Source organism: Prionailurus bengalensis, chromosome E2 (genome assembly GCF_016509475.1).
Source record: "Prionailurus bengalensis isolate Pbe53 chromosome E2, Fcat_Pben_1.1_paternal_pri, whole genome shotgun sequence".
Taxonomy (NCBI): Eukaryota; Metazoa; Chordata; class Mammalia; order Carnivora; family Felidae; genus Prionailurus; species Prionailurus bengalensis.
Genome location: NC_057352.1, coordinates 6,008,640 through 6,024,163, shown reverse-complemented (window position 1 = coordinate 6,024,163; position 15,524 = coordinate 6,008,640). Strand labels below are relative to the sequence as shown.

At 43.2% G+C, this 15,524-nt stretch overlaps 2 protein-coding genes across 2 annotated transcripts; both read right to left on the bottom strand.

Annotated features, from left to right (window-relative positions):
- Nucleotides 1-1,432: 1,432 nt before the first annotated feature.
- On the bottom strand, nucleotides 1,433-3,797 carry LOC122494786 (protein FRG2-like-2). Its single transcript, XM_043600234.1, is given in 4 exon segments — nucleotides 1,433-2,550; nucleotides 2,553-2,663; nucleotides 2,929-3,306; nucleotides 3,582-3,797. Coding segments are annotated over 4 exon segments (1,116 nt in total). The 5' UTR covers nucleotides 3,763-3,797; the 3' UTR covers nucleotides 1,433-2,104.
- Nucleotides 3,798-11,975: 8,178 nt separating this feature from the next.
- On the bottom strand, nucleotides 11,976-13,642 carry LOC122494800 (vomeronasal type-1 receptor 4-like). Its single transcript, XM_043600250.1, has one exon. The coding sequence runs from the start codon at nucleotides 13,024-13,026 to the stop codon at nucleotides 12,085-12,087; it is 942 nt and encodes a 313-aa protein (XP_043456185.1). The 5' UTR covers nucleotides 13,027-13,642; the 3' UTR covers nucleotides 11,976-12,084.
- Between the last annotated feature and the right edge of the window lie 1,882 nt (nucleotides 13,643-15,524).

Genomic DNA, 15,524 nt, shown 5'->3' with positions numbered 1-15,524 from the left:
ACATCATGTACACTTCCAAATATACTGGCACTGAGCTGTGCAAATAATCCAGTGATCCCTGATGTAAATTATTGTTGGCATGTTCTTCTCTTTGATTGTAACTCTGAAAATCCTTTTCAGGTACTTTCATTTCATTTCTATGTTTATAACTTATATGATAGGTCACCCTAGTGGTCTTAGTGCCCTCCTTCATGCCCGTCACCCAAAACCCATTCCCCCCACACACCCCTTCTCCAGCAACCCTCAGTTTGTTCTCTGTACTTGAGAGTCCCTTATGGTTTGCCTCCCTCTTGGTTTTTATCTTAATTTCCCTTCCTTTCCCCTATGTTCGTCTGTTGAGTTTCTCAAATTCCACATATAAGTGAAATCATATGTTTGTTTTTCTCTGATTTACGTTGCTTGGCATAATACACTCTAGTTCCATCCACATTGTTTCAAACGGCAAGATTTCATTCTTCTTGATTGCCGAATAGGACTCCATTGCATATATATACCACTTCTTTATCCTTCATCAGTCAATGGACAATTGGGCTCTTTCCATAATTTGGCTATTGTCCATAGCGCTGCTCTAAACATTGGGGTGCATGTCCACTTGCCCCACTCTTAATGGATTTTTAAGTGTACAAATACATTGATGACTATATGTACAATATTGTACAGGAGATCTCTGGAGCTCCTGCTTAACTAAAAGTTTACTCTCATCTTTTTTTCTTTTTCAGAGTTTTCTTGCATATTTTTATTTGTATTTTCAGCTGTAGGGATTTTTTTTTTTTTGTAATAACATGCTTGGATTCAATAAGGAACTGGTGGTATCTGTTTCAGAAACAAATTAAATTTATAAATTAGCTTAGGGACAATTGATGTTTGATAATATGGAGTTTTTCTATCTAAGAACAATGATGTGACTTTATATTTGTTTATGTCTACTTTCATATATTTCTGAAATCTTATATGGTTTCTCATATACACTTGATACATTTTTATTGGATTTATTCCCAGGTGTTCTGTTTTTTATTTTATTTTGTTGTATTATTTTATTATTTTAAAATTTTATTTTTCATCCTTTGGTAATAGCACCTCCAATCCCCAAATGTAACTTGCCAATTGTAATTTTTTGTACACATGCAGGCACTTGTTTTGTATAATTTGAAGCCAGGGCGTGGGTTCAAACTGATTTAAATATATTATAATTGAATTGCCCCATTCAGTGGGATAATTAACTGCTATCCCCGTCCTACAATAAGAGCTGCTAGGTGTAGGAAAGTCGAGGTGGAAATGCAGTAGAGGTGAAAAGAAAACAGCCTCCTTCCTAACCCTCACTTGCCATAAAACAAACTCCATCTAGATAAATATGAAATTATCTAAGACCTACAATCCATGAGCAGCATTTTTATCGTTGTTATGTAGACATTAGGAACCAAAGGACAAGACAATACGGAAAAAGGTTTATTTTGCTTACATAAAATTCTGCACATTTATAGATGAAAGACTACATGATCCCAGTGTAAAATACAAATTGGAAAGTACATAAAAATATATATTAAATGACAGCATCTATCTTGGATTTAATATCCTTTCATAAATAGGATAACTTGAAATCTGCAAAATAGAAGAAATCTTAAAATTTGGCATATGAGCCAGCTGTGAGAATAAGCACATACGGTCAATAACACTAATGTATCTTGAACCAGGTTTCATATAGAGTAACTGAAGAGCGAAGGACAAACCGACATGGTGACTTCACCAAACTGAACAGTACAACCATCCCTCCACATAGTTGCTCCCCCAGGCCTGTGGCTTCAGTCCTCCAAGACTGGAGGCAGGGGACCCAAGACTTAGCGCCTTTTCGGATCAAAGGGGAGGAGAGAAGTATGTTTACTTGGCGAGACGTTGGCAACAACAGAGGAATTACACCCAATACCTGTTCTCATCAAGAAATAATGCTCCGCCATCCTAAGACCCTCAAAACACACTACAGTGCCTAACACGAAATCGGACACGAGCTCGTCAGCTCCGCACTCGGTGTTTGCAGTGCCTTTGCTCCGAGCGCCCCAAGTCTGACACGCGCGGTATCCGCAGTGTGGGCGGTAGCAGGGCCTTGGCCTCACCCCGGGGGCTGCGCGCGCAGCTCTGCGCCAGCGCGGGTGCCTTCCGGGGCGCGGGCGGCCTAGCTCCCGACCCGGGGAGGGGAGGCCCTGTATCCCTCGCGGGGGGAGCCCCGGGCTTCTCCTGTACCCCCAGCTGGAGCCCGGGGGCCCGGCGGCGGGGCTGGGACGAGCCAGCTCTCTGCAGGGAAGACGTAGGCCGCCTGGTTGGCCATGGTGTAGACGGTCTGCAAGGCCGCGCACAGAGGTGCCCAGAGCCGCCCGAGCTCGGAGCGCTGCTCCCAGGTCAGCGGGGAACGCTCCCGCTGCTCCCACGCCCCAGCCACGTCCTGACGGACGGCCTCAGACAGGGCGCGCACGGCGGTCACCAGCCTCTTCCGAAGTGGGGGCGGCCGGTCTCCCGGGGACCTGCACCTGCTCCGCCGGCCGCGCCCGGCGCCCCGCGTCTCCTGCGCTGGGCACGCGCGGTCTCCTCGTTCTCGCTGCCCTGGCCCGAGTCCGGCGTCGTCCGTTTCCTCTTTCCCGGAGTCACACTGCGCTCACCTGCTGGAGAGGCCCCTGCGGAGGCGGCACGTGGCCGAGCGCCCCGCCAGCTGGATTCCCGGGGACCCCACCCCCTCGGGTGAACCCCGCCGGCCTCCTAAGCCTTCCTGCCCCGGCTCTGGGACGAGGCGAGGCCAGGCCCGGCACGGGTCCCCCAGAGCTCCCTGGATTCCAGGGCCTCCTCACCCGATTCAGCCCCTCAACAACCCTCTGTGCCCACGCCCCGCGTGCTTGACCTGCCTTCCTCTCCGCGCACCTCCGCCCCAAAGCAAGATCCTACCTGCTGCTGGGGGGCAGGTGCTGTCGCTGGAAGTGACTTTCCTCTTGCCGGAGCCCTCCCAACTGAAGCAGCCTTCCGATTCTGTGGACAAGGCCAGAGGTTTTGTGACCGCCTCGGGCCGACACCCTCGCGGCCCTAATCCGTCCTGCACACGCGAGGACCGGGGCTGGCAGCCAAGGCCAGGTTCCCAGCTCTTCCTAGAGCCCAGGATGTGCGAGGGTGCCACCGAGCTCCAGTTCCCTGACCGGGGAGACTGAGCCGCCCCACGTCCTGTGCCCCCTCCCCAGCAAAACCAGCTCTCACCTGATCCGGAAATGCAGCTGTCCCTTTTGGGCTCACTTTCCCTGGGATCCTCCTCCTCTGTCTTGGGCTCTGACCCTGGGGGAAAAGAGGCCGTTTGCGCGAATGGCCTCTCTCGAGGCCCGCAGAACCCTCTAGTCCATCCCAGACCCCGATTTGTGGACGGTTCTCTCAACAGAGGCTGTTCAGCCAGGGTCCGAGGTGAACCTGAGTAAGTTGGTCCCAGGGGATCAATGCCCCGTTTCTCAAAGCCTCCCTGGAGCTGGGTGATGTTCCCTACCACCGATTTCCGAATACAACCCTGACCCCTACCCCTCCTTCCAGCCCCCCCACACAACCCACCCGACTCCTACCTCGCCTTTGGGTGCGGCTCTCTCTCAACGGCGACAGTAACGTCTCCTCTTTCCCTTCCAGTGCTTTCTCCTCCACATCTGAGCCGCTTTCTGGGAACGAGTTCTGGTGGCAGGGCGGCGGGTCAGTGGGGTGTCGCACGGATGAGCTGCGGGGCTCTGAGCCTTCAGTTCCAGAGTCCATCTGGAAGCCCCCGGGGACTGCCTTCTCCCTGCCCCGCCAGGTCTCCCAAGTGCAGACTGCCCGCTGGCACCTGCCTTTTATAGGCGCCCTCGCAGGCGTGGCTCGCTCCTATTGGCTGGAAAAATTCCACCTTCCTGCCGCTCGGGAACCTGGGCTCTCGCGAGAGATGGAACGTGGCCGCTTGTGCTTCCTGTGGGGGGCCCCACTCAGCCAAGGGGAGCCTTTTGCAGGGGCCTGTGGTGGTGACAAAAAGCGGGTCAACAAAGCCGGGGGGCAGAGGGACTGGAAGGCTGGGGACCCCTCCCTGTCTTACTTCTGGTCCAACTCCCACCCACAACTAGTTAAGACCCTGCTGGATTTGTGTTCCTTCTTCCCAGGAATACAGGGATTAGGTAGGTTTATCAGAAAGATTTCTTCCCTATCGTTGGAAAACATGTATTGTCAGTATTCTTCTCACTGATAATTTCGTTCTGAGTAAGTCACAGGAAAATCGGACTTAAAAAAAATGTCCACCAGACCCCTCTGATGCAAAGGGCGTATTTCTCTCCTGTGTTTCCATTCTTGGCCAAAGAGAGCGGGAACTCTGCCTGGACCTTTAACGACTGGATGTCACTGTAGGAACATCAACAAGTCAATCTTACCTATAAGTACATCTGACAAATACCACATGTTTATATAAAAGTGAAACCAGCAATGAACTAAAAATAATTCACGGTGAAGATAGTTCGCCAATATTGATTTATTTTCATTAAAGGTTTTTAAGCCTTTTTAATAGTTTATTTATTGAGAGAGAGAGAGAGAGAGAGAGAGAGAGAATGCACGTGCAAGTGGGGGGAGGGGCAGAGAGAATCCCAAGCAGGCTCCTCACTCACAGTGTTCAGCACCATGTGGGTCTTCAACCCACCAACCCTGAGATCAAGTCCTGAGCTTCACTGACTGAGCCACTCAAGTGCCCTCATTGAAGGTTTTTTATGGAAATTTCAAGCATTCACACAATTAAAGAAAATAAAGTGAATCTGTTTTTTAAGGCCACCTCAAAATGTGTCGGTGTTTTGCCATTCTTGTATCATCCACTGAAAACTTCTCCTTTGGAATGGGGGTTCGGTGGGAAATGGAGCTGGAATCTTGAGTGCAAATCGTGGAATTCAGGATTTCTGTAATCAACCAGTGGCGAGCCATAAAATTCATCTCTAGTAAATAACTACTCGAGGATATAAAAGATAAAAAAAAAAGACTCCCAGTCTATTACAACACAAATTACTTTTTACTTTATTTTTTGGAAGATTTTATTTTTTTTTTAATTTTTTTTAACGTTTATTTATTTTTGAGACAGAGAGAGACAGAGCATGAACGGGGGAGGGTCAGAGAGAGGGAGACACAGAATCTGAAACAGGCTCCAGGCTATGAGCTGTCAGCACAGAGCCTGACGTGGGGCTGGAACTCAGGGACCGCGAGATCGTGACCTGAGCCAAGTCGGCCGGCTAACTGACTGAGCCACCCAGGCGCCCCTGAAGATTTTATTTTTAAGTAATCTCTACACCCAACCTGGGACTCAAATTCACAACTCTGAATACAGAAGTCACATGCTTTACTGACTGAACCAGCCAGGCACCCCTATTCTTTAGTTTCTTAATATCATCTAATACCCAGTTCATAGTCACATTCTCCCAAATTACTCAAACACATTTTTAAATTGTTTTTGTTTGTTTGTTTTGAACCAGGATCTAAATAAAGTTCCTACATTACTAATACTTATTATCTGGTACATTCTGTCTGAAAATATAATTTAAGGCCAGGTACAAAATGGAAGTGCATACTTGCAATTCCCATCACTTTGAGAGAAATATATCCAGAATATATAAAAAGTAATGTCTACCCATTGAAAGGAAAGAAAAACAATACACAGTGAATTGAATAAGATATTCAAAAGGACAGTTCACGTGTTAGTAAGACTGTGATGAATATGATGTTATGTTATGTACAGCACTGCTTACAATAAAACAAATGGAAATAAACAACATCACCAATTCACATGCATATAAGTAGTAAAAATTCAGACATTACCCTGTGTACCAAGGATGTGGGGAATTGAAGACTCTCCTCCAGGGTTAGTGTGGGTTGTGATTGGTTTAACCCCTTCAGGGGACAATATGGGGACTAAATATAAAGATGCCTGAAAACCATGATCCAGAAATTTGGTTCCTCACTTTCTGTTTATAGCAACAGGGAATTCATAGCAAACAAGAACATGGGCCGAGTATGTTCGTGGCAGCATTGCCAGTGGAAGGAAAATATTAGAAACAACATAAATCCCCTCGAATAGGATCAGAGATTAAAACCAAAGGTCCAGTCCAAGTAAATGGCAAACAGTGCTGAAACAGGATGAACTACAGGTATATGTGTGAAAGGGAGACTCTTCAGAAACAATTGAGAGAAAAGTCATGATACAGAATTGAACAGTATATGGATGTGTATACATATCTTGCACTTGCAGAAAGCAATATATAATTTAAAAAATAGGTACATATATGTTAAAATATCTTAAATGCTTGGAAATGACACTCATCAAATTATAGTTGATGATATCAGATGTGTGGCAAAATAAAAAACAAATAAAAATGAAATAAAAATGCAGAGGAAAATAAACAGGAAATAATCCCTTTATATCTTCAGAGTGATTAATCAAAGTGGATTGTCTCCAGCTGGTGCAGTGAGCTCCAAAGCTTGAGCAGGGCCTCCTTGGGCAGTAAAAACGCCAGCTGGAGGGAGAGCCTTCTGGTCCACCTCATCCTTTCTCAATTATCCTGGACATATTCAGTATGTCCCATGGAGTTTGCTCGGGATCCAAAATTTGAGTTGCAAGGACAGCTGAGCCATTATCATCCTCCTCAGACCTTTTGATCTTTTGTCCTTGGTTCCCGATTTAAAATGGGTTGTGAATTGGAATTTCAATAAAAACTTAAATAAAAAAAATTTTTTAAATAAAATAAAATGAGTTGCGGATATGACTATTGATTGCATCATGAAGTTCCAGACACTTAACAGGTTACATGTCTGTGTCCCCTCCAGAAAAAACAATTCCCAAATCAAAACACTTGTCCTGATAGGAACCTTTGAAAACTGCCTGTGATTGATGCTGTCTCACTGACCACTGTCCTCTTCGACCCACAGATAATGTGCAAGAACTGTTATCAGGCCTGTGGACACATGGCGAGGACCAGGAGATGTCCCCTGAAGGGCTGGGCTGGGGCCCTTGTCTCCCAGCCCTCGGCCTCCAGGGAGGAGAAGAACCTGGAACCAAGGAAGCCTCAGCAACTCCAGACCCCGGGCCTCTTGGCAAGACTGACAGAAGCAAAAAAGGCAAAGGTGAGGAATCTGGGTGGTTGAAGCCATTCTTAGAACTGGAATCCGAGGACGCTGGAATCCGATGTCTTTTTCTTTGTTCTGCATGCACAGCCATCTCCAAGCTCAGACGGAGATTCAATAGAAATATACAAAGAGCTCAATAGTTTTCAGGGTTCCTCACTCAGGAACGCAAAATGATAAATAATAATAATATATGTATAGAATATAATAATACATAAAAATTTACCCATTGTATACGTAAATATATATTTTATGTTATATAAATATATGAAATATATATATATATAACATATTTTTAAGGATTTTACTTTCACGTAATCTCTGCACCCAATGTGGGGCTCAAACTCATAACCCTGAGATCAAGAGTTTTATGCTCCACTGACTAAGGCAGCCAGGTCCCCCTATAACACATATATTTTAAATTGTATAATATATATGTTATATATAACTTGTATGTTATATATAACAGATACATATTTAGTATATAATGTTTAAATTTCTATATATTATTATATTACATATATTTTAATTTTGTATTGCATATAAAATATATAAAAATATAAAATAAAATTATAAAATTTAAGGAATATGTATGCTGAAATTTCTAGTTTTGTAGTTTATTTTTATTTATTTTGAGAGAGAGATAGAGACTAAGTGGGGGAGGGGCAGAGAGAGAGGGAGACAGAATCCCAAGCAGGACCTGTGCTGCCAGCGCAGAGCCTGATTTGGGGCTGGAACTCACCAACTGTGAGATCACGACCTGAGTCTAAATCATGATTCGGATGCTCAACCAAGTGAGTGACCAGGCGCCCCTTGAGGTTGGATACCTCTGTATATGTGAAATGACCATTTGCATTTCTTTTACTGTGAAATGTTTCCATAGGTCCTATGTCTCTTTTTCCGTTTTTGAGATGTCTTTTTACTCTTCATTGAGGGTAAAACATATTTTATTTGACTGGTGTTTTTCTACAACATCCTACCAGGCTGACGCCTACCCACATATCCAGGAATAGATCTGACCTGTCAGGAAACCTGAGATGATATCTGCCCATGTGGATCCATCCAGCCTTCCATCTAAAGACTTGATTTGAAGGGGCACCTGGGTGGCTCAGTCGGTTGAGCATCTGACTCTTGATTTCAGCTCAGGTCATGATCTCGTCATTTTGTGAGTTCAAGCCCCATGTTGGGCTCTGTGCTGACAGTACAGAGCCTGCTTGGGATTCTCCCTCTCCTTCTCCCCTCCCCCACTTGCATTCTCTCTGTCTCTCTCCAACTTAAAAAAAAAAAAAAGACTTGAACTGAATTCTCTCTTAGCTCATGAACCAGCCTTAGGATGGGAGGTGGACTTATTGATGCACCCCATGCTGCACCCAAGCACTTTGGCCAGGACCCCAATTTCACTGCCATGCTGGCAGTCACAGTGTGCACAAGGTTTGCAGTGCCCAGCAGGAATGGTCCAAGTAAGAAAAATAGAGGGGCTCCTGGGTGGCTCAATCAGCTAAGCTTTGGACTCTTGATTTCAGCTCAGGTCATTATCCCGGGGTGATGAGATCAAGCCCCACACTGAGCTCCATGCTGAGCATGGAGCCTGCTTAAGATCCTCTTCTCCCAATCTCTCCTTCTGCCCCTACCCCATTTGCATGTGCTCTCTCTCTCTCTCAAAAAAAAAAAATGAAAAAGAAAAGAAAAATAGAAGCAAAACTATTGGCATCCTCCCACAATACGGAAGGGATTCTAATATGTTAAGCAAGCACCATGAAGACAATGAGTGTTTTTCCCTCCCAGTTTTATTGAGATACAGTTGACATGTAACATTGTGCAAGTTTAAGATATACAACGTGACAATTTGATACACATATATATTGCAAAATGAATACCACAACAGGGGTAGTTAAGACCTTTATCTCGTTACGTAATTCTTTTTTTTTTTGGTGTATTGGGAATGTTTAAAATCTATTCTCTTAGCAACTTCCAAGTATATAACACAGTATTGTTAGCTATAGTCACCATGCTATACATTAGAACCCCAGGAACTTATCATCTTATAACTGGAAGCTTGTACCCTTTGACTACCATCTCCCCATCTCCCCTGGCGCCCATCCCTGTCAATGACCATTCTAGTGTCTAGGAGTTTGGTTTTATTTCTATTCCACATACAAACAATATCATATATGCCATATATGCATCTTTGTCTATCTGACTTATCTTGCTTAGCAGAATGCCCTCGAGAGCCATCTGTGTTGTTGCGAATGGTAGGATTTCCTTCTTTTGTGTTGCTGGATAATGTTCCATTGTATATGGATACACCACATTTTCTTTATCCATTGAAGTGAATTTCAGTAAAGTGGAAGCCTCCCCCTTACTTCCTCACCTTAGACATTTGAGGGTGCTCCTCCCAAATCTCCCTCATTCCAACATGGCCAACTGGCATCCTCACACTTTAAAGAAAAACCTACCTTCTACAAATTCATGCCAGGTTATCCCAGATGGCATGTATTTGGGTGTTTTTCCTTTTTTTAAATTTTTAATTGAAGTAGAGTTGACACATAATATCATATTAGTTTCAGGTGTACAACGTAGTGATTTGACAACTGTGTACATTCTGATATGCTCACCATGATAAGTATGGTCACCGTCTGTCGCCTCACACAGTTGTTACTGTATTATTGACTATATTCCCTATGCTGTAACTCTCCACCCTCATGGATTATTTATTTTATCACTGAAAGTGTGTGCCTCTTAGTCCCCTTCATTTCTTTCATCTATCCCTCTACACCCTCCCCACTGGCAACCACCAGTTCATTCTCTGTGTTTGTGAGTATGTGTCTCTTTTGATGTTGTTGTTCATTCATTCATTTCTTTTGATTTTTAGATTCCACAAATAAGTGAAATCATATGGTATTTGTCCTTCTCTCTCTGACTTATTTCATGGAACATAATAAACTCTAGGTCTATTCATGTTGTCACAAATGACATGATTTCATTCTTGTTTATGGTTGAGTAATATTCCATCATGTATCTATATCCCATTTTTATCTATTGATGGACACCCAGAATGCTTCCGTACCTTAGCTATTGTAAATAATGCTGTAAACAGCGGCATTGTGTGTATCTTTTCAAATTAGTGTTTTAATTTTCCTCGGGCATATACTCAAAAGTAGAATTACTGGGTTGTATTATATTTCTGATTTTAATACTTTGTGGAAATCTCCATACTGTTTACTAGTGGCCACTAAAGTGGCTGCACTAACTGACATTTCTACCAATAATGCACAAGGGCTCCCTTTTCTCTATATCCTTGCCAACACTTGTTATTTCTTATATCTTTGATACTAGCCACTCTAACTGGTGTGAGATGATATCTCATTGTGGTTTTGATTTGCATTTCCCTGACGATTAGTGATATGAAACATCTTTTCATGTGTCTGTTGGGCATGTGAGTGTCTTTTTTGGAAACATGTCGATTCAGGTCCTATGTCCATTTTTAAAAAAAAATTTTTTTTCAACGTTTATTTATTTTGGGGACAGAGAGAGACAGAGCATGAACAGGCAAGGGGCAGAGAGAGAGGGAGACACAGACTCGGAAACAGGCTCCAGGCTCTGAGCCATCAGCCCAGAGCCCTACGCGGGGCTCGAACTCACGGACCGCGAGATGGTGACCTGGCTGAAGTCGGACGCTTAACCGACTGCGCCACCCAGGCGCCCCTCCATTTTTTTTTAACCTTTATTTTTTTGAGATAGAGAGAGACAGAACATGAACAGGTGAGGGAGACACAGAATCTGAAACAGGCTCCAGGCTCTGAGCTGTCGGCACAGAGCCCGACGCGGGGCTCGAACTCACAGTCTGTGAGTTTGTTGACCTGAGCCGAAGTCGGACACTCAACCTACTGAGCCACCCAGGCGCCCCCCATGTCCATTTTTAAAAAAAGTTTTCTTATGTTTATTTATTTTTGAGAGAGAGAGAGACAGAGTGAGAGTAGGGGAGGGGGAGAGAGAGGGAGACACAGAATCTGAAGCAGGCTCCAGGCTCTGAGCTGTCAGCACAGAGCCTGATGCGGGGCTTGAATTCACACACTCTGAGATCATGACCTGAGCTAAAGTCAAACACTTAACCAACTGAGCCACCCAGATGCCACTCCTCTGTTCATTTTAAAATCAGATTATTATTATTTTTTGGTTGAGCTGTGTGAGCTCCTTATATATTTTGAACATTAACCCCTTATTAGATATATCATTTGCAAATATCTTCTCCCATTCAGTAGGTTGCCTGATGTGTTTTTTAAAATTGCCACCCACTCACTTTTTTCATCAGTGACAACAGGTTTTTGTGCTTTCCTTTGTCCCAACCCAGGTCCCTTTGTCCATTTCTGTGTTAAATGCCTTAAATGTGCTAATATCCCTCCATGTCATCATATTTTAAAGATTACTGTCTCCCTAAGGTTTAAACTACAAATTTTATAACTTAGTCCCAAATGTTCCTAACTGAACCTGAATTTGCACTCCACCATCACCCCATCCTACTTCATTATTACTTGAGAACATTCTTTTCTTCACTTTCTTGAATGGCCGTCTCACATGTTAACTTCTCTTGCAACTTTTCCAACAACTCCAAGCGTAGTTAATTTCTGGATATATTTAGTATGTCAAATTAAAAATTACAACACTCAAATACTCCCTCACAATCTCTAGATTGTTTCAGGAACATTTTTTAATTGCACAGATTCCAAACTCTTTCACTGGAAGTGTGAACAAAATTTCAGTTACATAAGTATTTTCATAATAATTGCATTAATATTTCATTTACATTTACTATTACCACTGATTGTTTTTTTTTTTGGGACAGATGCTCATTCTGGCTTGCTGACCACTCTCCTGGGGTGTGATTGTTGCGTCATTATGCTGGCAGCTCGGGGAATGAATGAAGTAACAACTGTACACTGTGCAAAAACGTACAATTTACGCATTTGTTATCACTTTCGTGGATGTTGTGTTCCTCAGCCAGGGAAGGTAGAACCTGGACACACAGGAGTTACAGTTCATGAGAACAAAGGGGCAGGCAGTTGGGAAACATCCACTGATCAAGGCAGAGACGTTCACCAGCAACCAGCTGGGATTATCAAAAACAGCAATAAAGACTTGGCAGATGGTGGAGAGGGAGTAGAAACACACAAAGGTGCTCACCAGGACGAGGATGCTCTGGGTGGCTCTGGACTCAGGAGAGGATCCGGGGGAGACATTAGTGCTGTGAATGTGCTGGACCCTCTGCCTGTGCCTGTGCAGGATGAAGACCATGTGGCCACTGGCCCAGACCATGATCCCCAAACATAACACATCAGGGAATGATAACAACACTGCATGTAGCAATTGTGTGATTTTGTTATCAGTTGTCCCCGAACAGTATTGCAAATCCTTTCTCATTGAGATGCTCACGTTGTTACGTTTGCCAGTCACATGGATAGGGCAAATGATATTTACCAGCATGTAGACGGTCCAGCACAGGAATATAGAGAAGTCAATGTATTTGAGAGCTTTCCTTTTAAGTTTTGTCCCCCTGGCGTTCTGGGGGCTGATTGTGATGGCCTGGAAGGCACTCAAGAGGCAGGTGCTGCCTATGGACACACCCCTGCCTATTCTGTGAAGATAGAAAAGAAGTTTGCATCCAAAATCACCTGGAAAATTGTTCCACCCGAAAGCTGCCATCATCTGGGGGACTCCTTTACAGAGGAGGGATAACGAGTTGGCTGCAACCAGGTGTTTGACAATCAAATCTGTGGGCCTCAACCTGCACCCAGTGAAAGAGAGGAAGATATAATAGTAAAGAAGAGAGAAATTCCCCAAGATTCCGACCACAGTTTGGGTTAGGAAGATCACTCCTATGACCAAATCCCTGGAGGCCATTCTGCCGGTTTCCAGTCACTGAGATTTATCTTCAGAACCAGAGGATCCTGCATGGGAATATGAGGTGTGGGCATCATGCGTCTTGTCAACTAAAATCCAATATTCTCCACTTATCATTAGTTTCTCCTTCGAAATGGTGTTGAGAAAACCAGATATCCATATGTAAAAGGGTGAAATTGGACCCCTATCTTTGACCATACACAACAAATCAACTCAAACTGGATGAAAGACTTAAACATAAGATGTGAAACTGTAAAACCCCTTCAGGAAAACATAGGGGAAAATCTTCTTGACATTGGTCTTGGCAATGATTTCCTGGATCTGATAGCAACAGCAGAGGCAGCAAAACCAAAAAAACACAGGTGGGATTATATAAACCTAAAAAGCTTCTGCAGAGCAAAGGAAATAATCACTAAAGTGAAAAGGCAGTCTATGGAATGGGACAAAATACTTGCAAAGCATTCATCTGACAAGGGTTTAATATACAAATCGTAAGAATCTCCAACAACTCAATAGAAGAAACCACCAAATAACCCAATTAAGAAATGGGCAACTTTAGGAATAGACATTTCTCCAAAGAACATATGAATGATCAAGTATATGAAAAGGTGGTCGACTCTACTAATCATCAGGGAAATGCAGATCAAATCCACAATGAGATGTTATCTCACATCTGTTAGAATGACTAGTATCTTCCAAGCCCCAAAGATAACAAGTGTTGGTAAGGATGTGGAAAAATTGGAGTCCTTATACACTACTGGTAGAAATGTAGAATATTGCAGCCACCATGGAAAAGTATAGAAGTTCCTCAAAAAAAATGTGATAGAACTATCTCATCATCCAGAAATCCCGCTTCTTGGTATATATCCAAAAGAATTGAAACCAAGGTCTCAAAGAGGTACCTGCATGCCCACATTCATTACAGCATCATTCACAATAGCCAAGTTATGGAAGCAATTGAAATGCCCATTGGCTATGAATGGATGAGCAAAGTGGAGTATATACATACAATGAGATATTATCTAAGCTTCAAAAAGAAGGAACTCCTACTTGGATGAACATAGAAGAACGTTATGCTACATGAAATAAGCGAATCACAGAAGGAAAAATACGGTATGGTTTCACCTACATGCGGAATCTAAAATAGTCAAACCCATAGAAGCAGAGCATAGAACAGTGGTTGCCAGGGGCTGGAGGGAGGGGGAATGGGGAATTGTTGTTCAATGTGTGTAAAGTTTCAGTTATACAAGATGAGTGAGTTGTAGAGATCTGTTGTACAATATGGTGACTATAGTTAGTAGTACAGTATTGTGCACTTTCAATTATGAAAACAGCCTATACTTTAAGTGAAGTGCTCTGACCAAACACACACACACACACACACACACAGGAACACAAGGAATGTTTTGGAAGTGATAGATATTTTAGTGCCTTGATTGCGGTGATGGCATCAAAGAGGTAAGCAGATTTCCAAACTCATCAAAATATATACATTAAATATGTGCGATTTTTGGCATGCCAATTGTATATCAATAAAGGTTAACAAGAGAAATATTAATCTTTAAAGAGATTTTCAAGAGTTGAGTATATAACCTTTTTTTTTAAATTGTTTAATCAGTTTTGAGAGAGAGTATTGGGATATCCAAAGCAGGCTCCGTGCTGACAGCAGCAAACCCGTTGTAGGGCTTACATTCAAGAACCTTGAGATCGCAACCTGAGCTGAAGTCAGATGTGCAACTGACTCAGCCACCCAGGCGCCCCAAGAGTATAAAGCAAATGAAAATGTACGAGCCATTGCTATGAGGTTCATACATGCTGTAACTTACTTTTTAAACAAAAATCTGAGTCATCACTACTATCCCTTTCATTTTAAAGACAAGGAGAATACAGACAGGATAGGTGATTTGTCTAAATTCATACCGTACTTGGGGCAAAGTTTGGACTTGAATCTGGCTGAGTTGTTTGCAGAGACAGTGCATCTAACGGCTATGCTATGCTAAGTAAGCTAGACAGCTGTGTTCTTTGAAAAATCTATATATAGAGTTTTGGTTTTAGCTTTGCCTTTTTATTTTAGCTTGATAGTATGTTACTTTATAATTTTTGTTATAATTTTCACGATGTGTAAAGATTTGTTCTGTAGACCAATATCAAAATGAATAAAGCTTTAGAGATTTAATAAAATGTAGATGCACTGATTGCAGATTCATGTTATAGGAACCTGTCCCATGACAAATTGAATTGAATGAATGCAAGCAAGAATGACTCAAGAGTAGGATGGAAACAGAAAGAAAAAAACCTTTGGGGCATTTGCCTTTATGTCAAGAACAAAAATAAGGAAACCTATCATAATCTCATGTCTTGCCCTGAAGTATGGGATGTTGAAATCTAGGGGCGCCTGGGTGGCGCAGTCGGTTAAGCGTCCGACTTCAGCCAGGTCACGATCTCGCGGTCCGGGAGTTCGAGCCCCGCGTCGGGCTCTGGGCTGATGGCTCAGAGCC